At 49.6% G+C, this 27,177-nt stretch overlaps 5 protein-coding genes across 5 annotated transcripts; 2 read left to right on the forward strand and 3 right to left on the reverse strand.

Moving 5' to 3' along the window:
* Positions 1-185: 185 nt before the first annotated feature.
* On the reverse strand, positions 186-2,705 carry C8Q71DRAFT_831061 (ATP-dependent DNA helicase; the record flags this gene model as incomplete). Its single annotated transcript, XM_047926363.1, has 3 exons — positions 186-1,584; positions 1,646-1,799; positions 2,348-2,705. 3 exons carry the CDS (start codon positions 2,703-2,705, stop codon positions 186-188), a joined length of 1,911 nt encoding a protein of 636 aa, XP_047781888.1.
* A 2,228-nt stretch (positions 2,706-4,933) lies between these two features.
* On the forward strand, positions 4,934-7,916 carry C8Q71DRAFT_721948 (uncharacterized protein; the record flags this gene model as incomplete). The annotated part of the gene is made up of 11 exons (XM_047921495.1): positions 4,934-4,980; positions 5,058-5,071; positions 5,510-5,581; positions 5,616-5,790; positions 5,902-5,931; positions 5,988-6,018; positions 6,059-6,339; positions 6,484-6,638; positions 7,006-7,091; positions 7,364-7,492; positions 7,551-7,916. 11 exons carry the CDS (start codon positions 4,934-4,936, stop codon positions 7,914-7,916), a joined length of 1,386 nt encoding a protein of 461 aa, XP_047781889.1.
* A 3,564-nt stretch (positions 7,917-11,480) lies between these two features.
* Positions 11,481-13,076, reverse strand: C8Q71DRAFT_721950 (uncharacterized protein; the record flags this gene model as incomplete). The annotated part of the gene is made up of 1 exon (XM_047921496.1): positions 11,481-13,076. The coding sequence occupies one exon, from the start codon at positions 13,074-13,076 to the stop codon at positions 11,481-11,483; it is 1,596 nt and encodes a 531-aa protein (XP_047781890.1).
* A 7,450-nt stretch (positions 13,077-20,526) lies between these two features.
* C8Q71DRAFT_855524 (uncharacterized protein) lies at positions 20,527-21,235 on the forward strand (the record flags this gene model as incomplete). The annotated part of the gene is made up of 2 exons (XM_047927184.1): positions 20,527-20,685; positions 20,741-21,235. 2 exons carry the CDS (start codon positions 20,527-20,529, stop codon positions 21,233-21,235), a joined length of 654 nt encoding a protein of 217 aa, XP_047781891.1.
* A 3,656-nt stretch (positions 21,236-24,891) lies between these two features.
* C8Q71DRAFT_721952 (uncharacterized protein) lies at positions 24,892-26,739 on the reverse strand (the record flags this gene model as incomplete). The annotated part of the gene is made up of 2 exons (XM_047921497.1): positions 24,892-25,556; positions 25,755-26,739. The coding sequence occupies 2 exons, from the start codon at positions 26,737-26,739 to the stop codon at positions 24,892-24,894; spliced, it is 1,650 nt and encodes a 549-aa protein (XP_047781892.1).
* Between the last annotated feature and the right edge of the window lie 438 nt (positions 26,740-27,177).

Raw genomic sequence — 27,177 nt, forward strand, 5'->3', positions numbered from 1 at the left:
ATACTAGCCGTCAGTATGACAACAATGAATAGTAATAGTTGAGTTGTACATTACTGCACAGATGAGGAAGCCACTGCCAGCCTCACACAACCGCTCTACGTTTTCCGCTTATTTACTGATCTGTATCAGGGCTCTATCTGTGAGTGTGAGTAAGACAATAGAAATCACTCACCTATCATCACCACTCAGTTAGCGGTGGCGGTGACACTGGGAATGGCGGGAACATCCATGCTTGTTGAGTGAAGAGCTGACTGGACCGCACGAAAGAGTGACTTGGCAAGCTCATCCCAGTGAACAATGTGGGACAATGGGTACAGATCACCGACCTGCGTGATTGCACCTGCATGGTCTGCTACGGTCTCAAGGTCCTTGTCAGAGACCAGCGATTTGGGGCCATACAGAGGCCAACGCACACGCCATCGCTCTCGCCACTCACTCTCTTGCCAGTCCTGGAGACATGCCAGCACTGTCTGCCTTGCGATGCCGGTAATCCGGTGTTCATTCCGTTGCGACTCGTCTTCTGTGGGATTCACCATGATGAACTTGAATTCACAGGGAGGGATGAGCTGGGGAAAGCAATTTGAGCAGCAGAGACGGCGCGGGAGAGAGATGGTATCAGAGGAGCGTGGGGGATTCTCCAGATATTGGTCAAAGACAGCATTGCAGCACAGCTCCGTCTGGACCAATTCAATGATCCCAGGGTCCTCGCGGCCGGGCTTCTGCGGACTCAATTTGCCTCCGCGCTTGAACTTCTTCTCTGCAATGCAATAGCCAATTGCAATCATCCCAGGACTTCTCGCACCACACCCACACCGCTGGTCTGCTTTTGCCATTGTGCGACCACTGCAGAGATATTGAGTGACGTGTTTCACAGCAGGAAAGTTCATGCCAGCGCTGAGCTTCTCCATTGATAGGAGAATCCGTGTACAGCCTGTTTGGAAGTCGTCCAGGGCTCGGCCTTGATGATTGGGGGATAAGCCGGCGTGCAGAATGTCGACGGCTCTTCCAGGAATGGAGATCTCATCGAGCTTCTGTCGGAACCAGTACAACATCTCCATGAGCAACATGGTGTCGTCACAGTAGACTAGTGACTTGTCTATGTCCGCAAGCATCTGCCCGGCACGAGGCAGCATGAACCGCAGGTCCTTGAAGCTCTTCGCGTCATGCTCCATATGTATGATCACCGTTGAGAGCTCCGGGCGGAAGTTTCCAGCATTGAAGAGGGTGTAGTTTTCTTTCAAACCCGCATGAGTGATGAGCGACGTTTGGTACAGTGAGGGCAGAGTAGCGGACATAGCAAGGAGCGGGATTGTACTCCCCACAACCATTCGCAGCTGATGCAACCGGCTGTATGAAGAGCGCCACGTATCAGACTCATGCATGCAATGTGCCTGGTCAATGAAGATCACGACGAGTTGGCATTTGTACCATTCAGAGTACAAGATCTGCGCAAAGACTGGTGACTCCAGCATCTCGACGCAGACATATGTCACATGGTAGAAACCGCTTGCGACCCGTTCAAGTGTCTTTGTGTCCTTACGACCGGCGTGCACGAATGCGGACACAATACCGAGCGTATTTGTCCTACAGTACTACTGTCAGTGTCTTGACACCTTGAGGTATGAATGTTACCAAGCTAACTCACTGGTGTTCGCCTTCCTCCCCAAGACTTGTGAAAGGTGTGATCACCAGGACAACACCATGATCCAGGGCGAGGAGTGGCAGAGTCCATAGAAGGGACTTGCCAAACCCAGTCGGCGCAATCACACAGACATGTCGCGGAGCTAGGTCTGACGCGACTAGAAACAGAACTGTGAACAGAAACACTTGACCTCAAGGTGTTGGACCGAGGTCAACAACAGTCTAACAGCGTCGAACGCAATGCTAGCAACTCCAAGTTAGTTACATTGCACTCTACTTAGTACAATGTGAAGTGCTTACCTAGCAACTCCAAGAGGACGAGCTGGAGTGCTAGGCAGCGTACAGGACCCTATATATACTGGCTAGGTTGAGGGCAGGTCTACCTACGCTGGATCCGAGAACTGAGGTCATGTGTACGTATGAGTCAGAACGAGTCAGAACGAGTCAGGTGGCTAGGCGCTGCCGCAGGGCACATGATAAGTTACATAAGCAAGGCCACATGATGAACGAGTCACAAGACAAACCTTAGCACGTGATGTGTCACGTGGCTAGTCAGAAAGCCGTTCCAGGCGAAGTCTACCGTACAGCGTATTGTACAAGTCCATAGAAAATGAGCAAAAATAGGATAAAACAAAGTAAAAATACGGGGCCTCCGTGTCATACCATGACAAGACATTGCCTGTGCAAGCGAGAACAACGTTAGAACACGTCGCCTGTAGTTCCTTGACATCACCAGCAAGCGGAATGGCTTTTGCACCGCGCGCCAGCATGCTCCATTGACGAGTTGACAGAGGCCCGGCTGGAGCGATGTCTGGTGGTAGATTGCGCTTGAATGCGAAGGCCTGGCGCCGGCGACGGCCTGGAGTGTAGAGGTTGTAAGGCTTGTAAGACGGTGGTTTCTCCTTGAGAGCATACCCGTTGCGATAGATTGCGTGGTGGTTCTTCTCCCTTGACGCGAGCGGGGATGCTTGGCTCGTAGCACAAAGCTGCAGCTGCTCGTGGCTGGGAGACTCTGGCTCACCACTCGCTAACGTGCATTCGTTCCGGGTTGGCGAGGGTGGCATGGGGAGTTGAGAGTTGGTTGAGGCACCCGTGAAGGGTGTACGCAGCGTATTGACACGTCGCAACTCTTGCTCAGCGCGTCGACGCTTGCGCGGTGGAGGCCATACTTCCGAGTCAGCACTGCCTGTGACTTCGGACATTTTGGAGGTGTCAAGGGTTCCGGGTGTTGCAAAATGAGGGATTGGTTATAAACAAGTGGATAGGTATCACACAGAGGTAGTATACATTGCGCATGCACGGGCTGGAGAGACGATGGTATTGAGACGCGACAGGATGCGACGCGTGAATGTACAAAGCACCCACTGGCAGGACGCAAGATGCAAAGGTCCCCCTAGGGCGCTCATTCTTGTCCAGACTCTCACGGCCGGGTTCCCTTTTAGGGTGGACGTGAGAGGCTGGTATGAGACCAACCAAGGCCATGGAAGAGCAGTAACACTCAAAAGGGCAGTGTTGACCAAAAGTAGCAGTACACTAAGGGAAAGTCATCACTGTCCTGCATAGCTACTGTCTAAGGAATCTTATGAACTGTATGTCTGATGAGAAATGGATTTAATATCCCAGTTTTTCATTTTCATTTGCGCTCTAGCAATGATACAACTTCCCTATTTAGTGAGTCTAAGAATGTGAATATGCTGTGTTATTTGTTTGAATCATGTGCATGAAGTGAAAAAGAACCATGACAACTTGTGCATTTTTTGTTTTACACATTGTGGCATGAGTAATGGACACTACAACCAACCAATACCCATCATAGAGTCTATAGTATGAGGACTACTAGCATGAATATTACGAGGTTTTTTGGATTCAATCAAACTTGTGGCTGGGCTGAGAATGGTGAATCCTGTTAAGGACAATTGCTTTTTGCAGCAGTTTGCAGCAGAGTCTGAGAGACTACACCGCAAGATGACTTGTTGACAGGTCATATTTTTGACCTGTCAACAAGTGAACCTCGCGTGGCATGGACACTTATTGGGCGCTTATTGGACAATGTAATCTGAATCATCACCAGCCTTCAAAGCACACATCAGTAACAAATGATACAAGCATACTATAGCCTCCTGAAAGCCCTTCATTCAGAGGAAATATTGTGTGAATGCTATGCATATACAATGGCTAGTGAAGCCACAAAATGCAAAAGAAAAAAAACTCACATGTGCCTCTGCATCTAAAAGGTGGGGCTTATATCAGAATTTAGCAACAGCAGCAAGTAGATTGTAATGTACACTACAGAACACAAAGGTGCTCCAAATAGCAGGTCCCGGGTGCTTATAGGCATACAATTGCATTCTTTGAGATCATTTACCAGGTGCAAAGGACTACAAGCATGTCACCGAGGCATTTGTGTGATTTTTTATGTTGTAAGTTGTGTCCTGAGTACTGAAGTGCGCGAGACGGTAAGACTAGCAATAGACTGTATAGTATGAGGGCTACAAGGCATAGAACTTTGAAGATCTTACGGATTTTGTTGGCCTATAGTAGCACAGTAACCGTGCTACTAATGGCCTTGCAGCTGAATTTGAAACTCAGCCCAAACATCGGCAGGCCTGCCTCAACAGGGCAAGGAAATGAGCTTATCAGCCAATTGGCATCTCTCCCCTGCCGCATGGAGTTGCATCTGCCTGGAAATTCCAGGCTGCCACAACTCTGAATAGCACATGGGCGCTTAATGGTGCTTAGTAAGCGATGCAAGCCTGTTCCTCCTCTTAAACTGGCTTGTATGGACCTGTATAAATGCGGAGAAATCAGTGAATATCCTCAAAAACATAGACAATGACTTTCAAGGCTCCAATTGAACAGGAAGACTCTATTTCATGTTACACCTTCAATACAGTAACATTGGTATCATCAGCCCAGTGCTTACAGAAGCAAATGTCACTGTCTGTGGAGCACACATACACTCCTACAGATGTTAAGCATGTATCATACATGCAGTGTTTAATCAGAGGGTCCCCAGATGAGGTCTATATGTGTGCTGTCCTTGTGTATTGCCATATAGAGTAGGCAACCTGCCAAAAAAGGAAACTACAGCTGATGCAGGACATATGGTTTTGTTATGAGTTTGTAAAAATGTGTAAAATCATGATAATATAATAGGACACTAAACAGGTACAGGTGGTCATCATGAGTGACATAGGTCAGTAATGGACAAGATACACAAACAATAACATGCACATTAGTGGTCAAATTGCCCAGTATTGCCCATCTTTTCTGTATTACAAAGGCAACTGACATGTACAAAGCCATTCAGCTGCATGAGTACACCATCCTGATGATTCAGTGAGTATCTGGAGCAGAAACAGGCACTTTGACTTCTGCAGAGGCACATGTGGATTTTTTTGTTTTGCACTTTCCAGCCCTACCAGCCACTGTAAGTGCTCAGGGATATTACTGAATACTCTGTGAATGAAGGGCTATCAGATGGGTATACTATGTCTACTATGGTTACTTACTAATTGACTATATAAGCAGCCTACAGAGTGTGAGTGCTAGCCAGAGTGGTTAGCCAGCCAGTAAGTCACATGATGGAAGCAATTAGTTGCCATATTGGGGAAGGTGTTTCATGGACCCTCACCCCAGGACAGAGCAGCCAGCCACAGCATTTATTTGTCTCTGTTGGTGCAAGTTGCATCATCTGGGAGTTTGAAATTTCAAGCCCCACTAATGGGACATCAGTATCAGTTACTAACCTCTGCTTATCTGGGGTCCAATGTGTCATGTGCACTGTGGGAGCCTCCTGCCTTAAAAGGAGATCAACTGTAGGCATTTCTTCCCCTCCAGTCATAAAAATGATACCTTTGTACCTCAGGGATTGTAACCCAGGCAAATGCTGGGGCAGCAGGCCGACATGGCCCATTCAAAGTAGAAGTCATGCAGTCATGTAGATTGTAACGGTACTGACCAATGTGTTACAGATGTATGGTGGTGGCAGATGCATCATTTGTCTTGTTCTCTGAAAGCAATGCTGTGTGAGATTCCTCAGTTGGACACCCAGTCCTGCACTCAGTGCGAGGCAGAAGGAGTGGCAATTCTCTGCCCTTTGATGGTACACATGACCATATCTGCCTCAGTGGGCTTTGCACTGACGACGTACACACACACAGCCACCGACCACCCCGCACAAGATCCCCTGACAGCCATATCCACGCAGCACGCCAGCTGATATGGTACATGCTATGATATTGCGACGTTATGGTACAGTACGACATGGGTAAATGACAGCAACGACGAGTGAGCAAGAGCAATACAAATATGACAAGAGATGCGCTGACGACATGGTGCGATAGCGTTAGTGACAAGAAGACTGCGCATGCTACAGTCAATACAAGCCAACATAGAACACTACACCTTGATGAAGGTCGTCAATGCAATCCTGGAGATGGAGGCAAGTGTCGAGCGAGTAACCCAGGCCCTTCACGGGCTCATTAATTGGGAACTTCGAGAGCCGCTCATGGATCTCGACATTGCTGACCAGCTGATATTCCACGACACCAACGAGGATATGGCGACCCTCAAGCATCTCAATGTCGTCATGCTGACCTTTGACCAGGTCTTCCAGCAAGTGATTGAACCAGCAGTGGAGGCAGCTAAGGCAGCGAAGGCCGCTGAGGAGGCTCAGGGAACCGTTGACACAGACATGTAGCACTGTGTGGCTTACTTGTATGCACTTTGCATTGTGTCTTCATTGACCTTGCAATCCCATCCCTTGATTGGTGATGAGCCCCTATAGTAAGCCCTCCCCTCAATGAGATGTACCTCATGTGCGACGATGTCCATGGATAGATCTCCCATTCAGGCCGAGTTTGATGGCACTATGTCAGAGGAAGGTCTGGAGAAATCACTCCCATTGCTGATATGTGTTATTTACAAATGTGTGAATGTGTCACATGCCCATTGTCAATCACACACGCTGCGACACCTCGGTGAACCCACTCAACGTATGTGTAGAGGGCATTCCATCATGTCCGCAATAGTGTGAGACTCGCTGATTTCCGTCCAAAGATGTGGTTTGTCTCAACTGCATAACCAATGAAGAACCTGAGACACACCATAGCACAGTGCAGACCAGCTGTGCATTTCCACAACCAAACAGCTTGACACATTTAGGGATGCGTGGGCCAGGAAATGCCATGCATACATATCTGCCTCGGTAACGTACAATGTGGCATGTATGCATTTATATAGCAAGTACAACGCACAAAGACAGGTCGTCACGCTCGTTAAACCTATTCGGCTGAGGAATGTTTCAATGAACCTAATTCCGGTTGAATTTGAAATATATCAATCTGATCCACTCCGGAAAAGGTCCCATGCTTGATTGCGGCAAGGATATATATAAGCAGCTCCTGTCCAAGCGCCCCTCTCCCACCTGCCACCATATCGTGTCAAACGTAAGTCCTTTGTGTTCTTGACTACCCTGATGTACCTGACAATACTCCTTTAATATAGAGAAATGTCTAATCATCGTGTGCAAACTGGATCTGGCCCTCAGAGCCAGCCCTCGAATGGTAGAAACAGTCTTGTAGTCTTTTGAAATTTGGGAATTGATCCTTAGCCAAAAAGCAACCCAGGCAAATGCTGGGACTGCGGCCCGAACTGGCCCGTGAAAAGTAGATGTCATGCGTTCATGTAGACTGTAACAGTACTGACCATTGTGTTGCAGATGCATGGCAGTGGCAGATGCCTTATTTGTCTGGCTCTCCGCAAGCAGTGCTGTGAAATTCCTCGGGTGGGCGCACAGTCCTGCACTGAGTGCGAGGCTGAAGGAGTGGCGATCCTCTGCTCTTTGATGGTACGCATGACCATGTTTGCCTCGGTGGGCTTTGCACTGACAACGTACACACACACAGCCACCGACGATGGCACGTATGATACAAATGCTTGAAGACGATCCCAGCCACTACATCAGCGAGCTGTTTCAAACCGGCGTCATGAAGGTTGCTGATGCGATTATGGATATGGAGGCTCGTGTGGTGGACATGAGAAGGGCCCTTGGCCCACTGATTAATTGGGATCTTCAGCAGCCACTCATTCCTCTCAACCATCCACAGTGCCACCTCTTCCATGACGTCAACAACAATATGAAGAGCCTGGAAACATTGGCAGTGGTGATGAAGACCTTCAAGGTTGTTTTTGAAGAAACCATCCTACCAGTGATTGAGGAGGCCAGGGAGGCCATGCTCACTGCTGAGGCTGATGTTGAGATGGAGACGTAGTCTTCATGTGGTTGCCTGGTTTTGGTGTCCCATTGTATTGTCCCTAAATTTGCAATGTCATTTCTTGTCCTACAATCAATGAACCACGTACCTCATGCGCGACTACATCTATGGATACATGTTCCATCCAGGCCAATCAATAGCAATATGTGAGAGGAAGGTGCGGAGAAATCACACCCATCACTGATATGGCCCGATTTATAACCGTATGAATGTGTCACATGTGTATTGTGATGAGGCAAGCGCCAGTGTGCACCTCTCTCTTCACTACCACCATCACGTCATGTCTGCAAGGTGTAGCCACGACCAGGTAAGCACGACAGTTATTGATTATTGATAGTTTGTTTTGATGGCCAAGTCACGTTGTGTGCTCGGATAATAGTAGCCATGGCAGATCCAATGGCGTTCTCAGACCGCAATTGGATAGTGATTGAGGCTTCGGCACTCATACCACTGCTTGACACCAAACTGGCAGAGGTGCTGACAAACAACCAGCCAGTGGAACTTTGCAGTGATGTGGACCATCCCACTGCCACGGCCTTCATACAGAAATACTGCATTGATGTGATGACAGCATGGCTTTGCATTAACTCAGAGGAAGGCTCCAACAATCATCCAGCACTCTGTCTCCTGCACATGCACTCGGAGCTGGACCAGATGGAGAGCCTTGCCATTGCCCTGGGAAATATCCTACATAGGATTGGAGGTTTTGGAATGCTATTGCACAGAGACTGGCATGGAATCATGCCGTGTACGCCTGCATAGTATTGTCTGAATGTAAAATCAATGCAGCGTGCTCCTAACCTAAGAGAGTGTTATGGAAATATGGCAATAATGGAATGTTAAGTTCATTCAAGTAATCCATGACCCATCAGCTCAGGAATAATGACAGAGCAATGTCACCACTAAACACAATGCTGGAGCATACCGAAGAGCAGATTGACACACATATCTTCTCAGAGCACTGACACATGAAATTGGAACCCTTGTCAATGTTCTACATATGTTGAATACTAAGAGGGCAATTAAATGGGTTTCAGTGAAAGACTAGATGTGTCAATGGGGCTGTATAAAAACAGCAAGTGTGACAAATATCAATATGTAGAGGCATATGCATGTGTCCTCTGTGTGCAACATACATTGCCTAAGAGATGCTTCATTGCAAGTGGGAAACACGTGGCGCACTTCTGATTTATGCCCTCTTCTGGCAGATACAGTACAATCACCACAACTTTGTTTGACACAAAGCAAATATGACATACAACATGTACAGATATAAGTGTTGATATGAGCATTACAGTGGCTCTGCATGGGATTCCATTTGGTCAGCCTTTCTTAGCAGGTGTGCATAATGAATGCACCTGAGGACAAACAATTTATTTCTGCTAAGAACCATTCCAGATGTGCGCTTACCTCTGCTTTGGCCTCATACATGTCCTCCATCAAGAGCTACTGACAGCCGTATGTGAGCCTGCCATGGCTCACACAAAGGGTCGCATGTTCCAACTGCAGCCAAAGGACCATTATGGACACTGACAGTTGAATCAGTAACAACAGAGAAATGCATTGATATTTGGAGAATCTTTTGTTCTATGTACAGCATCTGGTTCAAATGGGCACTGATTCACATAACTTTGGTCTAGATTCCTCTGACTACTCCATATACAGGACCACCTAGTGTGCTCATCCTTGACAACTGCTCAAATATTTCAAGCCTACCTGAGGCTCTGACTATCTGCACAAGCCAAAGCAGCATAAGATACTAACCAAATGTGTTAGTACACAAGAAGACAAGTTATACTACTATCCAACTGCGATAGCAATAGTTCACTAGTCAAGAGCATTGGTGTCAATCCAATCTCACTAGTCAAGAGTTAAGATAACTAGTCCATACCTTTTTAGCCTCACAAATTGCTGAAGGTCAGTAACATCATTACTACATACAATTCTTGTCATTCACTACAAGGACAATAGGGAGAAGCTTGTCTTTGATCAGGACCAACTAATCTCTAGGTTATTGGCACACCCTCACATATATCCAACCAATAACTGTCTGTCAGTAGCCTGAGGAAGAATGTAAGTTGTAGACTGAGGTCAAAGCATCCTCAGGCTTGATGCACACTTCATTGGGGTTTATATGTCACTAAGAAGACACTTCTACCACAGCAAGGATAGACATGCCATCATGCAACACTGTGAGAACACCATGATGTAACATAATGCTTATGGAATGCCCTGGAAAATCGGAATTGTACTCCTACTGAACAACATGACCTATCATGCTGTAATGAATGCTGATCCTCAGACCTCAGTCACACACAGTGCATCAGATCCCAACCTAGTGCAACAATGAGGTAGAAAAAGGCTAAAGAGTGTATATTAACCATAAGTAGCATATCTGCTTATCTAAGATCTCCTAGGCCCTGGGGTAACTGGAACAGGCACATTACACATACACTCTGTCCTATTAATGCAAACTGCATGTTGAGTGGTGTAAGTACATCAGCTCATTGCACCAGTTCTGACCAATTCTGTTGAATAATTCTATTGCATGACTAGGTCACCATAAGCCTGAGTTTACTGATACTGATGCAGCCATCATGAATGAACAAACAATCAATATGGTACATCTATAATGAACAGCATCACAATATACTTGAACCCTAAGTCTATTGGTACTTGAGGGCATGAAACAACTCTAGTGCAAGCGGTGACATGGGATATTATAGCTCCTCACTAAAAGTGCTTATCATGTATGGGCCTGTGAAGAATATGAATGCCTTGATTGCACCTGATGCATGGCATGTAAATTGTCCATGAGGGTGGAAACCAGGGCTCTACCCTGTTTGAAACAAGATAAAATACTGATATGACATAGATATGCTCAATTTGATAGAATACCTTAGGGGTATGCCTGGGGTATGGGGGTAGGAATATTTGTACCCTGACCCCTGGGGGTTTTCCATACCCCTACTCTGCACTAGACCCATCTGAATGGGTACAGGTTACACACAGGTCATAGTTGTTATGCGACGTGTTGGAGCGGGACAATGATGAAGGCGATAGCCAATACAAGAACAAACTTCTACTGAAGACGCTGCCTTTAACAAGGGCTTACTCTTGTCTAGAGTCTGGATCCGTCGGGGCGTTTGAGAGGACTAGCCGTGCTGGCTTCCTCAAAGGCTCCTGGTCGGTCGGGCTTATCCGAGCTTGGTCGTCACCTGCCGCTAGGGCGTAGGGGAAGGGAGCAAGCGAAGGAGATAGGATTCAAGAGTTAACCAGGTCGAACGTGAAGTTCGACCGCTACTGTACAACGAGTTTAAATACAAGAGATAGTGCAATCAGCGCAGAGAGATACGTAAGCAGATCACTGGGGCAGCGTCCGGTAGCGTATGGTACAGATGGCGGGCCACGGCTACAGGTGGCCGCCCGAGATAGATAATCACCGCACGGGGTGATGAGGATGGTACGAATGATGCAGATCGTACTGATGGGATGCGAAAGGACTAACCGTTCCGTAACAATACCCCCCAACTATGGTCGACGTCCTCGACGACCTTAGCTTCAGGCCTCCGGGTCAGGCTCATTGTAGCCGTCGGTCTCGCCAACATTGTTGTCGAGGTCGATGGTCCCAAAGCGAAAGGCATCCTGGGCCTGCTGGGCACGAGGGAAAGCGGCGAGGATGGAGGTGCAAGGAGTCGAGGGTAGGGTCGAGTACGGGGGAGCGGGGGTCCCCGAGACGCTTCTCTCCATCGCCTCAATGAGAGCTCGGTTCAGCGGACCTGGGCTAGCTAGAGCCGTCGTCGGCGACACTTGTGAGGGGGTGAGCGCAGTGGGGGATGATGAGAGGGCGTCCGCGATGGCCTCCCTACGAGCCCTACGCTGTTCGGGGGATGCACGCTGAGAGGGTGGAAGGGATCGAGGTCCAGTTGGAGAGGCTCGACGACGCACTACAGGAGTGGAAGGAGGGGAACCAGGGGAGTGAGCGGTAGGCAGGAGGAGAACCCGCGTTCCTCGGACATCTTCGTAGAACTTGAAGGCGCGCTTTACCCCTCGGTAGTAGCTCTCCACAAACGTGCGGGCTTCCGTCATGAGCTCTGGTAAAGCCAGGTGGGGTGAGCGAGCCCCCTCGAGGACACAGTTGCGGAAACGGGTTACACCATCCAGCTGGTCGAGGGCGGTTTGGTAGTTGGGGACGGAATAGATACGCCCAGCAGGGCGTGACACCACCATATGACGTGCCTCCTTGGGGTCCTTGTAGACCCCGTCGATTCGACCACCCCGGACAACATGATACTCCGGCCAGCTGGGGATGGGGGTCTCGTCGACGAAGATAGGGTTTCCGGTCCTCCCCTCGGGTCTGAAGGTAGTGGCGGCCGCAACGGCATCGCAAATCTCGGCAACAGAGGAGAGGAGTGCCAGGTGATCTGAAGAAGGAGAGAGGGCACGAACCACCCCAAGGAGGTCCTTGTACTCCGGGTCAGCATGTCGGCGAGATCGCGCGGGGCACGCAGAGTAGATGTGACCAGGGTGAGGAGTGGCGCAGCTAGGGCAGACGTACTTGTCGCAGTCAACGAGGTCGTGAGATATGTGCAGGACGTCATCTGTCGTACAGAGGAAACAGGCCATGGTCATGGTGATAGTGCGGAGGACGTCGAGGGAAAGCGTGTCCAGGGGTCTCTTCACGAGCGATGTGGGGAAGGTGGCTCCTTCCGGGTACTTGGTCCCGACTGCCGCTTGGCGCGCCTCTCGGAGTTTTGAGACGACGAGGGAGCAGACATCGAGGTACTCGAGGGCATTGCGGCATTTCTCGAGGGCGTCATCGCGATACTCGGTGAAGACGCGGATTTGGTCCTCCAGCAGCGACTGCCTGACGGCGAGTTCACGATACGTTTCCAGAAAGTGGGAGATGGCGCGGAAGTCGCCGGTCTTACACTTGAGCGTGACTTGGTTGTGCGGGAGTTTGGCGACGAGGGAGAAGCAATCGTAGGGACGGTTGACGAGGGTGGATAGGATTCCCCAGTCGACCACGAGTGGGGCCACTGATCCTGCTTCTGGGAGGAAGGGGAAGGCGGATTCGGTGGGAGTCCAGATGTCGGGAGTGGTCCTCGATGAGGTGGTCGGCATCGGGACTTGTGGCCTTCGGTCTTGACGCGACATTTGCAAACGGTGCAGTAGGAGTAGTAAGGAGAGGCAAGGATTCGTTCTCGACGTGGGAGCGCGGTGTAGGCGAATTCGGGGACAGCGGCGGTCAACTTAGCGTGGTACTGCTCGTATGGATCGCCGGTAGAGTAGATTGAGGGCACGTCGGGGGTGAGGTCGGAGGTTGCGGAATCCAGGATGGGCAAAAGGAGGGAGGGTGCGCTGCCTGAGAGGTTAGGAGAGTTGGTGCAACTCCTTATACTCTGAGAGGATCTCATCTCCGCCTCCTTCCAAGGAACTTTCCGGTTCCCATGTTGCTTCCGCAGTAGGGTATCCTCTCCATTTGATGAGATATCTCCGGCGTGATCCCGTACCCCTATGGCAGAGTATCGCCTCCACTTCCCATCTCGCTCCATCTTCCGCATCATCAGGGGGAGGACAGAGATAATTGGGGCCGTGCTCGGAGGTTTCGACAAATGGAGTTAGCAATGCTGCGTAGAAGACAGGGTGGACTCGCCTCCACGTCTTTGGCAGATCAAGGCGGTACGTCGCCTTCCCCATCACTTCTTTGATGGTGAAGGGCCCTTCGCGTTTCAGGTTGAGCTTCTTGGACAGGCCTGGGAGTCGTAGGTTCCTTGTGTCCAGCCATACCTTCTGTCCTTTCCTGAAGGGTTGCGTGTGTGTCTTGACTCGTCGTTCCACTGCCCGTTGGGCCCCTTCCATTGCGTAGAAGGCTTCTTCTCGAGCACGTGTTAGGTAATCCATGCAGTTCTGAGCGGTTATGTTGGTGGATTTCTCCGTGATCGGGGGAATGCCGCGAGGTTCATATCCCATCATGAGATAGAAGGGTGATGCCTTGGTTGTCGAATGTTCCCGAGAGTTGTGCGCAAACTCAGCGTCCGGGAGAAGCTTGTCCCATTGTTCTCGGTTGTTGGCCGCAAGGATCCGCAGGTACGTTTCCAACTCCTGATTCATCCGCTCCGTCTGTCCATCGGTTTGCGGATGACCCATTTCCTTGCCCTGTTAAGGCAGGCCTGCCGATGTTTGGGCTGAGTTTAAAATTCAGCTGCAAGACCATTAGTAGCATGGTTACTGTGCTACTATAGGCCAATAAAATCCGTAAAATCTTCAAAATATTATGCCTTATAGCCCTCATACTATAGAGTCTATTGCTAGTCTTACCTTCTCATGCAGTTCAGTACACAGGGCACAATTTACAAAATAAGAAATCACACAAATGCCTCAGTGACATGCTTGTGGTCCTTTGTGCCTGGTAAATGATCTTGAAGAATGCAATTGTATGCCTATAAGCACCTGAGACCTGCTATTTGGAGCATCTTTGTGTCCTGTAGTGTACATTACAATCTACTTGCTGCTGTTTCTGATATAAGCCCCACCCTTGTAGATGCAGAGGCACATGTGAGTTTTTTTTCTTTTGCATTTTGTGGCTTCACTAGCCATTGTATATGCATAGCATTCACACAATATATCCTCTGAATGAAGGGCTTTCAGGAGGGTATAGTATGCTTGTATCATTTGTTACTGATGTGTGCTTTGAAGGCTTGTAATGATTCAGTTTACATTGTGCAATAAGTGCTCAATAAGCGCCCATGCCATGCGAGATTCACTCGTTGACAGGTCAAAATTTTGACCTGTCAACAAGTCATCTTGCAGTGTAGTCTCCCAGACTCTGTTGCAAACTGCTGCAAAAAGTAATTGTCCTTAATAGGATTCACCATTCTCAGCCCAGCCACAAGTTGAAATGAATCCAAAAGACCTCGAAATATTCATGCTAGTAGTCCTCATACTATAGACTCTATAATGGGTATCAGTTTGCTGTAGTGTCCATTACTCATGCCACAATATGCAAAACAAAAAGTGCACAAGTTGTCATGGTTTTCTTTACTTTGTTCAAATAAATAACACAGCATATCCACATTTTTAGACCCACTGGATAGTGAAGTTGTATCATTGCTAGACTGCTGAATCAAAATGCAAAACTGGGAGATTGGATCCAGGGCAACTTTCATTAGACATACAGTTCATGAGGTTCCTTAGATAATATCTATGCAGGATAGCAATGACACTCCCTTAGCATACTGCTACTTTTGGTCAAAACTGCCCTTTTGAGTGTTACTGCTCTTCCATGGCCATGATAAAATCAAAAATACCCCAAAAATCCACAATGGTATGTGCCATATCATAGATCTGATCTTGGGTATCACTTTACCATGTAGCTCCAGGGACTTCCGACTAAATTTGGTTTCTCTCCCACTTATCTGATTCATATAACCAAATAAAATACTCACAGACATTCCATCAAAGTATCTGGCTACTATATTGGGCAGAAGGATTTCCCTGTGAGTTGGTGGTTTGCTGTTTGATCTGAGCTCAATAATCATTACAAAATTGGGGCATGCTTGACAATTGTTGTGGTGTTGCTTCACAACAGTGACAGCTTCTTTGCAAGTCATATGACTGTGTTTGCTGCCCAATCCAATATTCAAGCTGACTACTACAGTGCTGCTCATGTAATGTCTTGTAAATTATTGGTTGAAATGACTGACAATGGCTATATAGTGCTGTACCCATATTGACAAGTTGAAATTTGTCAACAACTTCATGCTGCCCACATTTTTGTTGTGGCAACACCTCTATGTAGCATCCAATGAAAACCATTGAGTGATCACTGACTTCACTACAGGGATTCCAGCAGCTATTTGTGTTGTACCAGGCAAAATGAAGCATACTTACATGTTGGATCAATACTATATAGGTACTACCACCAGAATACATCTCCACATTCCTATTCTGTCCAACCTATGCCTATATCACCACATAAAGGGTCACTCAGCATTGTGTACTTTATGCCAATGTGCATGCCATCACTCAAAATCAAAAAAGAATTGATGGGTAGAGATTCAATGAGAACACTGGCTCGGTAGGGGAAGTCACAAATATATGTTCCTGAGGCAGATGACCTTGGAGCTCAAGCAAGAAAACCACATTGTTTTTCCATTAGCAAGTGGCTACATCTGTTGAATGTTTTTGATATGTATTCTATGTCTGTCTATCTTTTCTGTCAGAATTTCACTTGTCATCATTGCATGCTTTTGTTGTACTATTACCAATATATGTGCACACTGACATTTCAATGCTTTGAAGCACTTAACAATGCATATACTATCTGGACTATTATTGTGACTATTTACCAATCTCCCAATCTCTACTGTGTTCCTGCTCATTCCAGTTATCATAGGATCCTTCAGTACTGATATAATTGCTGTTGTATGCTTGGTAAATGATGATCATACTAATCAATTACTAAGTTATAATGGTATACTCCATTTTGGTAACCATGTCACCAAGCATTATCAGGGGTTTCACAACCTCTTACCACTTTGAATAGCTCAGAGATCTTTGTCACTGAGATTCATGTCCCTATTGACAGGGTGATTGATTTTGTAATCAGCTGTCTACAATTTAAGCAGAAATATGACAGACTGGAACTCAAAGATGGCAGAGAAATTAAGAGAATATGTTTATTGACATCATCACTCACACTGGGCAGTTCTCTTATGACATCTGTTTGATCATAATGGTTGGTCACAACATACATATGAAAGCCATTAATTGTTGATTTTACTGTAGCAATCAGTGACTAATAAATGCATCATAAGTCAACCTCCCTGTACGCTAGATATGTCAGGCATACACTCAAATAATGAAACCATATGCCTGAGCCTAAGGGGCAATCATATGCAACTCAACTGTTCTGACACCACGTTGGCATGCCTATGCACCCTCTAAAATGTGATTTTACATGTGACACTATCATAACTGTTCATAACACCAATCAGCAATAGCATCTGCTGAAATGGAGTGACTACTTGCAATGAATGCTGCTAGATATATGACTGACTCGCTTGTGCATTCATTACAATCATGTAATTCATTTTGGATAATACTTGTCAGCTACCATGCACCCAACAGCATCACAGGCACAGATTATAAGATGGACTGAGGACCAAAATTGTGCAATAATCAAAACAGAGGTTAGAGAACATATAAGCGGTGAGGAGTGAGAAATGATTACCAAAGCAATGTTCTAGCCATAGGCAAGGCATTTGAACTCACAATTCTGTGGACCCATGTAGATTAAATGATGGATGATGGGCTCAATAGTTGTTGGTATGTAGATGGTACCATGTCTGTAGGGAAGCCTGGATGTGTAAGTTCAATCATGAAGAAGAATAGTGGGGTTATCAAGGCATGCACAAGTCAAAATCCAGAGTGAGAGATATGTAAGATTGAATGTCTGGAGCTGAGGAGATAGTGTTACAGATGTGACACTACTAGACATGTTGCCTGCTTGCTCTGAGATTTCAAACTGAAGGGATCGTATTGCCAGACATGGCCCACTCCCCAGCAAGTCTGTCCATCGGTTTGCGGATGATAGGCGGTGGAGAGAGTACGTTCCACACCGCATAATGAGCAAAGTTCTTCCATGACCTGCGAGGCAAATTGAGGACCGCAGTCGGAGATCATTCGAGTCGGTAGTCCGAAGCGTCACCATACGTTATCATGGTAGAGTTTTGCGGTGCTTTCCGCGGTCTCGTCGTCTTTGCAAGGGATAAAAACTGCCCCCTTCGTAGAGTCGTGGTCCACTACGACATATAGGGAATTGAAGCCATTGCGGGTGGTTGGGAGGGATGTGGCGAAGTCCATGATTATGCAAGAGAACGGTGTAGCGTGCGACTGGGGCAGTATTGGGATAATCGGGATTGACGTCGGGTGGGTGTTGACCTTCATCTGCTGGCAAGTGGCACAGCCTTTAACGTACTTCGCAATGAAGTCTCCCATTCATGGCCACCAGAAGTCGCGCTTGACTAGTACGGTAGTCTTCTGGATGCCTGGGTGTCCGGCTGAGGGGAGGTCATGGTAGAGTTTGACGACTCGTCGGCGTAGGTTCATGTCGGGCGGAACATATACAGCATCTTGGTACCAGACGAGTTCTCCGTACGTTGCCCAATCGGCTAGGGACATCTTCGTGGGGGTCCATGCCCTAGTAGGGCATCCATGGCCTCTTTCGCTAGCGGTTCCTTCTCCCCGCATGCTTTGACATCGTCGAGTAGGTCAGCATTTATCGCACGTATGAACAGATGCCCGGGGAGGAGGGTTGTGTAGTCGCTAGTGAGGTGGATCTCGTCTGGGTCGACTGTGAGCACTTGTCCAAAGACTTTGTCCGGTAACATTGTGATGTCGTCGTTATCGTCGCTACCATTGTCATGGTCGGCACGCCGGGAGAGGGCATCGGCTATAGTCATCTGGGACCCGGGTACATGAACCAGCTTGTAGTCAAACTCGGAGAGGAAGAGGGACCAGCGCGCCTGTCGCCGGTTCAGTTTGCGCGTGGTTCTCCAGTACGTGAGGTTCTTGTGGTCTGAGCAAATTAGCACTTCATGGGGTGCACCAATGAGGTAGTGGCGCCATGTTTCCAGTCCGCGTACAATGGCAAGCAGTTCGCGATCGTAGATCTCGTAGTTACGCTCAGCGGGGTTCAGTGATTGCGAGATGAAAGAGCAGGGATGCCAATCGCCATTCTCGTCCTGTTGGAGAAGCACTCCTCCAGTCGCAAACTTGGAGGAGTCGCGTTCAATTGCGAACGGTTTTGAGTCGTGGGGCATCAGGAGGGTGGGAGCCTTCATGAATTCGTTCTTCAGGTCGGAGAATGCCTCTTGTTGTGTTACGTCCCAGTGCCAGCGCACGTCTTTGCGCGTGAGGTCTACCAAAGGTCGTGCTTGTTCTGAGAAATGGTGGATGAACTTGCGGTAGAAGTTGGCAAATCCTACAAACGATTGGACCTGTTTGACGTTGGTTGGTACCGGCCAGTTACTGATCCCCTCCATCTTCACCGGATCCATTCCTATGCTTCCTGGTCGTATGATCATGCCAAGGAATTCCACTTCCTCAACGTCAAACTGGCATTTCTCCGGCTTAAGGTAGAGGTCGTGCTGGCTGACCATACGTGTTCGCCTCCTATGCTCCTGTCAATCGGCTGAGTAGATCAGGATGTCGTCCATGTATATAACCAGCCAGCCCTCGTGGAGCATGTCATCAAAGATAACGTTCATCATGCGTTGGAACGTAGAGGGGGAGTTGCATAGACCGAAGAACATCACGGTGGGTTCGTAGAGTCGCAGTGGAGACCCATTTGTACCTGGCACGGCGAAGGCTGCCTTCCATTTGTCTCCCTCTCGGATACGGACGTTGTTATATCCTGCACGCGGATCCATCTTGGTGAAAATCTTTGCGTGTTTGAACTTATCCAGGAGATCAGATATGAGGGGGAGTGGGTAGCAATCCTTCACCGTGTTCTCGTTCAGTGTTCTGTAATCCTGACAGGGTCTCCACGAGCCGTCCTTCTTAGCCACGAAGAAGAACGGTGCAGCGATGGGTGACTTTGAGGGTCGAATGTAGCCCTTGCGTTCGTTTTCTTCGATGAACTTATCAAGCTCCTCGCGTTGCCTCTGGTCGAGTGGGTAAACGTGGGTCTTCATCTCAGTGAAACCGGGCTTCAAGTTGATCTCGTGGTCGTAAGCCATGTGTCGAGGTAGTCGCGAAGCAGTGCTCTTGTCGAAGACAGGGAGGAGGTCGTGGAGGTACGCAGGGACTAGCTCCTCAACAGTTTTAGGCGTCTCGCTAGAGGCCTTTGCTGCAGCCATCTGTGTTGCACTCGTCAGCTTCCCCAACGATGGGATTGCCGGTGACGTGACCGAAAGAACCACAAAGGCTACACACAACACACCCGACGAAGGGCGAGCACCGATATGCGAGACCTAGTGGCCAGGAGGGTGTACCAAGACGGTACGATGGTCAATAAGGGAAGGAGCGAGGTCGGCAGGGCTTCGCGCAGGCCCAATCTGCTTCTATGACAAGGTAGCGGACGTTTCGAGACGAGTAGACCACGGTCGCGAACCGAACAAATCGAGGACTTGATGACGATACGAGGGACTAGACGAGGCAAGCGACGGCAGGACGAGAGGTAGAGACACCACTCGGGGTGTTGACGAACTCTGACGGACTGACGATCGTACTGACTGACTTCTTGCGTACGGACTGACTGCTGACGGACATACGACGAATGGGCAAGTTGAGAGGGTAAGGGTATCTGGTATTCGAGGGGGCTCGCCCCCGCAGTATATACAGGATGGAACGACACCCTAAACAAACAGGAAAACACGTGTACATAAAGTCAAACGATGCGAGCGCTGTCCAATCGTAGAGGCCAACACACCGGCTATCGACTTGTCCAGCGAGCACTCACCGAGTGCGCCAGAATGGCGTAAGATTTCAGGCCCTGTTGAACGTGATTAACTCCGGGTAACCGCCCGAACGATACTTGGCTAGCCGTAGCACCGCGACGATACGACCGAGGCTGTCTTGCAGATTCTTCCCCAACACCACCATGCCCAACCTACGCATTGAACCGACCGCGGAAGCTCACGTCGCCCACTACTACCGCTTGATCGAAGTCATCAAGGGTGAGGCCGACGTAGAGCCACGTCTCCTGCCCGTAACTCGTGGCGAATGGCTGTCGTGGGCCAACTGCGTTCGTTGGATGCTCGTAGGTCTTCTGTCGCCTTCGTCGGCCAGGGATAGATCCTCACCGGCTTTTCCAGTGCGGTCTCTTCGAGTCCTACTGCAAGGCGGTCACCGATGACCCGAACTCTGTCCCTTCGCCGTACTCCTTCAACGACGTCGTCGAGGTCATGAACTACATCGACAAGATCTTCCAGCGCTACAAGCTGCCTCACGACTCATTGGGCGCACCCTATCCGACCATCGCCTGGTCCGAGGAGTCCGTCCTGCATCGCCAGGCTGTTGACAAGCCTCTGGCTCCAGTCTCCTACCAACTCGACCCACTGTATGTGCCGGAGTATCGCCGCTTGCCCGACAACTTCAATCACTTGGCTAACGCCGTCCACCGCCTGAGCGAGGACCAGCAGGAGATTCGTAGGATTCTCGGGTCGCTCTCTACGAGTGTCGCCGAACTGGGAGGGCGCGAGCGAGGCATTAACTTCGGCGAGCCTGTTCGAGACGCGGTCGGTCGTAGGGGAGGTTTCCGAGGTCGTGGTCGTAGCACTGGAGCCTTCGTGGGACGGGACTTCCGCTAGAGTCTTCTTAGTGTAATCGTAGCATGCTGGCCAATGTCGAGCAATGTCTAAGTCGGTGAACTGCGCGCGAGAGCTCGATACCCCACGAATCGGGATGTAGTCCAGATGGGAGCGTATCACCGGAGCAACGTTGCCCTCGGTGGTTCGCTTGAAGCGATCCGTAGTTGGTTTGACAGGAGCTCCACGGGACCATATAGTGGTATCGTCGTCAAATTCCCTGGTAAGCGGGGCCTCTGGCCAGCTCAGGGACATCAGGAACGGGTTCTGGGGGTCGTACGAGAACAGCATCTCGTCTCGTTCAAGGTCGGAAGTCATGCGTGCAATCATTTCTTCATGTGTTTCCTCGTGGTAGTCTTCCTCCCCTTCCTCTAGTTGAGTGGGAAGTGAGGTGAATCTCTCTTGGTGCCGTTCCATTAAGATTGGTTCGTCCGTGGTCGTGAGGCGGTCCAGCTTGACTATCTCCTCGTCGGCTACTTCCTCAATGGTGGTTCATAGAGATGCAAACCCAGGCTTGGTTCTAGTCTTGGGGATCGGTTCTGACACTTCGCGCTTCACCCAGTCAATGGTGGGGTTCAGCTGCTGCAGCCAGTTCCACCCAAATAGTACGTCCTGCTTGCCGATGCTACAAACGTAGGCTGGGATATGGCGTCGTGTTCCAGCCCAGTCGTAGATGAGTTGGACACGATGCGTGATCGTTCCTTCTCTGTTGGGAGTGCCGTCGACGTTGAACACTCGTATCTGGGCGTCCAGCTTCTCGGGGACTATCCCTGAGCGCACAAGCATGCGAGGGTGGATGAACGTGGATTGTGCTCCACTGTCGATGAGGGCCTTAGTGTTGACGATTTTCGAGCCTCACACAGTAATCGGAATAAATAGTGATCGATTGCTGTCGTTGGATACGTGCAAGACATACAAGGGTCCTTCTGACATCAAGGCAGAGGACCTTACTGAAAACCCTTCAACAGTTCTGGGAGCACCTCCGCGCGTTCTTCCTCCGTCATCGAGCCCCAGTCTTCGACGACTCGGACTCGAGTGGTCTTCTGTGGCTGTTGTTGCGGTCTGCCTCGACCTCGGCCAAAGCCTCCTCCACGGCGTGGATTGTCCGTGCACTCACGCGTGCAGTGTCCAGGCTTGTGGCATGTGAAACAGAGTCCATCGCGGATGTGGCGCATCCGTTCCTCCTGTGTCATCCGGTCGATGTCCATCGGCTCATCAACGCGTCCATAGGGGTTGGCAAGGACGCGGTCGGGCTGGTGCTGCGCCGAGAGATTGCGAGCCATCTCGATGTACCCATCAAAGTCTGAGGGAGGTGGGTAGTGGCTGGAAATTGACCTCCAGAGCTCGGGTCGAATGGTGTTCTTCAACTCGTAGATCTTGTTGCGCTCTTCTGTGACACCCGCACAAGCGAGGAGAGTGATTAGGAGGTTAAGATAGTCGTTAGTGCCCATCTTTCCTTGTTTGAGGGCACGCAATGTCGACGTGGCCTGGTCTTGGGCACGGTGAATTGGGAAGGCTTTACGAAGCTCCTTCTTCAACTCATCATAGGTGTTAAACCGTCATTTCCCTTCAGCAGTGGCCTGTGTGTCGAGAGTCTGGTGGAGGAGGAGCCAGTTGGCTGTCTGTGTCGATTCACGATCAAGGTAGGAGAGGAGGAGGGCAATCTTCTGCGAGTCAGGGACTTTCTCGTATCCTGCGGCGACGAGGTAGTTGTCAATGTCATAGAGGAAGGTCTCAAGCTTAGCCGGGTCTCCTTTGAATCTCCCTGGCTCTTTCACTTTGACCCTCTCGGTAAGGGCGGCGCGGACGTCGCTGCCACCTGAACGGGCTTCCAGTGCCGCAATGCGCTGGTCCCTCTCGGCAATCTGATGGTACAGCTGCTGAAGCTGTGCTTGGGTCGCTGATTCCGTCATCTCGGGGTTCAGATAGCGATCAATCTCGGGGCTGATGTCGGTTTCGGTATGGGTCTGATGCTGCACCTGCTCAAGCACATTCTGGGGTGCTGATCCAGAGGTCACAGGGATCTCGGGTTTGTCGGATTCGTCGGACTCGTCGGCTTCAATCTCCTTAGACTGTTGGGAGATTGATCGGAGGAGCGATGCGGTCGCTTTTGGTTCGGGCTTCGGAAGGTTCGCCTTGGCTTTAGCAAACCGGAGTTCGTCGAGGACAGCTGCAGTGAGGGATGGGTAATCTCTCTGCGGAATGTCCTTGTGGAAGTGGTACCAGCGCCACTCGTTCTTCTCGTCCTGCTGTGGGCGGATCCCAAGGGGAGAGGGCTCGTGGTCGATGTAGAATACTCGGAGGGTAGGATCCCAGAGGAGAGTGCCTTTTAGCGCAGGCAGTCCGTAGATACTGGGTTCGATTTGGCGAAGGTCCGAGGTATCCACCTTGGCGAAACTATCGACCTATCGTTGAGCGGCGTTGTTCACCCTAAGCAATTGGATAGCGGAATGACGCTCGAGGTCTTGAGATGGGATAGCTACACCAGAGGAATGGTGGCAAAGGGCACGTTCGACCTAATGTTACGCGACAGGTTGGAGCGGGACAATGATGAAGGCGATAGCCAATACAAGAACAAACTTCTACTGAAGACGCTGCCTTTAACAAGGGCTTACTCTTGTCTAGAGTCTGGATCCGTCGGGGCGTTTGAGAGGACTAGCCGTGCTGGCTTCCTCAAAGGCTCCTGGTCGGTCGGGCTTATCCGAGCTTGGTCGTCACCTGCCGCTAGGGCGTAGGGGAAGGGAGCAAGCGAAGGAGATAGGATTCAAGAGTTAACCAGGTCGAACGTGAAGTTCGACCGCTACTGTACAACGAGTTTAAATACAAGAGATAGTGCAATCAGCGCAGAGAGATACGTAAGCAGATCACTGGGGCAGCGTCCGGTAGCGTATGGTACAGATGGCGGGCCACGGCTACAGGTGGCCGCCCGAGATAGATAATCACCGCACGGGGTGATGAGGATGGTACGAATGATGCAGATCGTACTGATGGGATGCGAAAGGACTAACCGTTCCGTAACAATAGTGGGTCATAGCAGGTCACGGGTTTGTGTATCTGCCCAAATGAGATCAAGCAATCTACTGTGGTTCTACCCAGTCTCTGACTGCAATGTGCGCTTTTTGGGCAGACTGAGAGGAGAGGATGGGCCATTCAGGTTTGGATATTCATAAGATATACCCAGAGCAGTCTTGACTACTATGGGTGCTACAGCCACAGTCACACGCGGGGCTGTACTGGGCTCCAGTGATGTAGTGTATGTACTCGCAAACAGCGCGAAGCAGGGACGTGTGATGCAGGCAGGGTATGAAATTAGTACGACTTGGAGACCATGTACAATAACAACAGTCCGAGAGCAAACACCTAGTCACGTGAAATACCAGCCTTCTCAAGGTCATCAAGGATGCTGTTTGGCAGTACTCGGTGACCATGATACTTCTTGCTTGCCCACACCGCCTGCTTGCCAGACAGCCCGCGCCGATAGGCGTCCATGAAGTGTTGGGTGCACACAGAATAACTGTTGAAGCAGATCTCAATCAGCAGCTTTTTTGCAGGTGACAGTAACATCACACTCACCAACAAATTGTTGCGAGAGGAACAGCATTGAGTGCCTTGAGCATATTCTGCTCGAGATCAGCTTCGAGTGATGATGATGGATACTTTCAGTAATCCTGCTTGGTGTGACCCCAGCACTGCTCAATGGGGTTGAGTTTGCAGTGGAACTTTGGTAAGAATACAATCTTGACTCCATTGCATTTTCCCAGTGTCTCCAGGACACTCTCAATGTCACGGAAATCGGGCTGGTTGTACAGGGTGCACCGGGTGCAACAGTCAATAGCCGGTGGCTTGCACTTGAAGTCCGGACACTGGGCAAGCTTACCGCTGGTGTTAAAGTCATGTTCCGCAAGGATCACCGTCATGCCCTTGAATACGCCCAGATGCTCCGTGCCTTCCGCAAAGTACAGTGACTGTTTCATGCCATCTGCGAACTTCATGTTGCCCATCCTGATGCGTTGTTTGACCTTCTTTCCATTGGCAGGTTTATAAACAGGTCGGCCGTCTGGGCCAATTGCATTGACATTGACGCCAAACATTGTTTTGTTCAGCACAGTGGGTTTTGCTGACATGCGGCGCACAGACAGCGCATTGTCTGGGTGTTTCAGGTGCGTTGTTGCATTGTTGAAGATCAGAATGTGGCGTTCGTCAGGGTAGTGCCGAGAAAGGATGCCCATCGCGAGTGTCGCATGGTCAATGATATCCTGATTTGTGAAATAGCTGTCACGGGCCTTGCCTGCTCGGAAGACGACTCTCACAGACTCAGAGCCATCTGGCGAGCGCAGGTGCCAGGAACCCATAGTCAGCTGACACAAAGTCAGCTGCCATGAGTGAGGCTCCCTCGCCCTTCAGTTGCAGTTTCGCTCATTCCAACTTGTGTACCCAGTGTGTTTGGTGGTGATCATGCACATAGAAGGTTGATTCATCGTGAAACCAGAAGATGACTCGCCTCATGTCTTGAGGGAGTCACCAGCACCAACAGCATCCACCGGTATTTCGACCTCAACTCCACGGTGAACTGATCCATCGGCCATGGTACATTTGATTTCAATGCCATGATAAAGTTCAGAAGTGTCGTCCAGAATGACTGTCACCTCATGGGAGAATGCTCCATTTGGCAAGACAGGTCCCTGGACCATTGCACCATCGATGAAGCCCCGTGCATGTTGTTCAAGTCTTGCCATTGTTGGAAGGAACACATTGTCACAATAAGCAACAATGTCCTCGCACTTGTGACCATCAATGTACTGCCCAGATGGCACTTTTGTCCAATGGTAATCGAGGATGTGCATCCATGTCTGAGCTGTCGATAGACCAATGGGCTTTTGAAGACCGTACCGGGTGAGTGTCTCGGGGTTCGCCATGAATTCAACAATATCAAGAGCTTGTACATATTTCCCAATGCTCTGGAGATGCTCACAGAGAGCTTCCTTGAGGTCGGGCTTCTCCAGCAGAGACACTGACAAGGAGGCTTCTGGTGTGAATGGCAACTGATGGCAATCTTCGAGGAAATTGCGTGTCCACTCATGCAACTTCTGTGCACAGTGCAGTCCTTGTCTCCAGGCATGTGCAGTGTGCAACAATGCACTGATCCAACCAAAGCTCTTCCCAGTCTTGTCTCCGTCCAGGAAGAAGTGGAGATACATCGCAATTTGCTCCATGCAACGTTGAAGGATATCACCTCCCAAAAAAGGCAGGTACCCTAGCCCACTCTTCCTGCATGGCCTCAGTAGCTCCCCAAGATCATTCTGTGCGCGTTTTGCATCCTCTTGCAACGGAGGTGGCTCAAAAAGAGGCCGCTTTTTTGGAAGCAAAGGTGAGTCTGTCATGACTGGGATAGTATCTTGTGGTGGAATGACTGGTTCCTTGGCCAGCTCCAAGTCATCAGGTTGACTCGGAGCTGGCACAAGGGGACCCCATGTTGGTTGGGTTATTGCAGCAAAGGTGTCTTGCATTCTAGCATGTACCTGTCCAGGAGACAGAGGCAGAACGGCAGCTGGCAGCGAGTCAACCAGGTCATGTGGAAGCTTCAGCAGTGGTCAATATATGCACTTGACTTGGAAGCCTTCTATCCCAAATCAAAGCTTACATTTTCCTTTTATGGTGATTCAGGGGTTGTGTAGGGTCTCTTCTGGGCATAAGCACCAAGGTTCTTGATGCCCAGTCATGCCTTTCTTTTTTAGGGGCATTTTGCTGGCTGCTGGCTCGCCCGTCATATGTGCGCTTGTCCTGACAGATAATTCAATTATTCTGATTACATAAGTGGTGCCTGTGAGTGCGTGTACACAATCCATCTTCTGCCCTTGGCGTTGGGCTCAAACAATTGGGGGATGTACGAGACCTATTGAATAGGCATAGAATGCATGTGCTATAGGTACAATAATTGTAGTGTG

The sequence above is a fragment of the Rhodofomes roseus genome (assembly GCF_022264815.1).
Source record: "Rhodofomes roseus strain CIRM-BRFM 1785 chromosome Unknown C8Q71scaffold_5, whole genome shotgun sequence".
NCBI lineage: Eukaryota > Fungi > Basidiomycota > Agaricomycetes > Polyporales > Fomitopsidaceae > Rhodofomes > Rhodofomes roseus.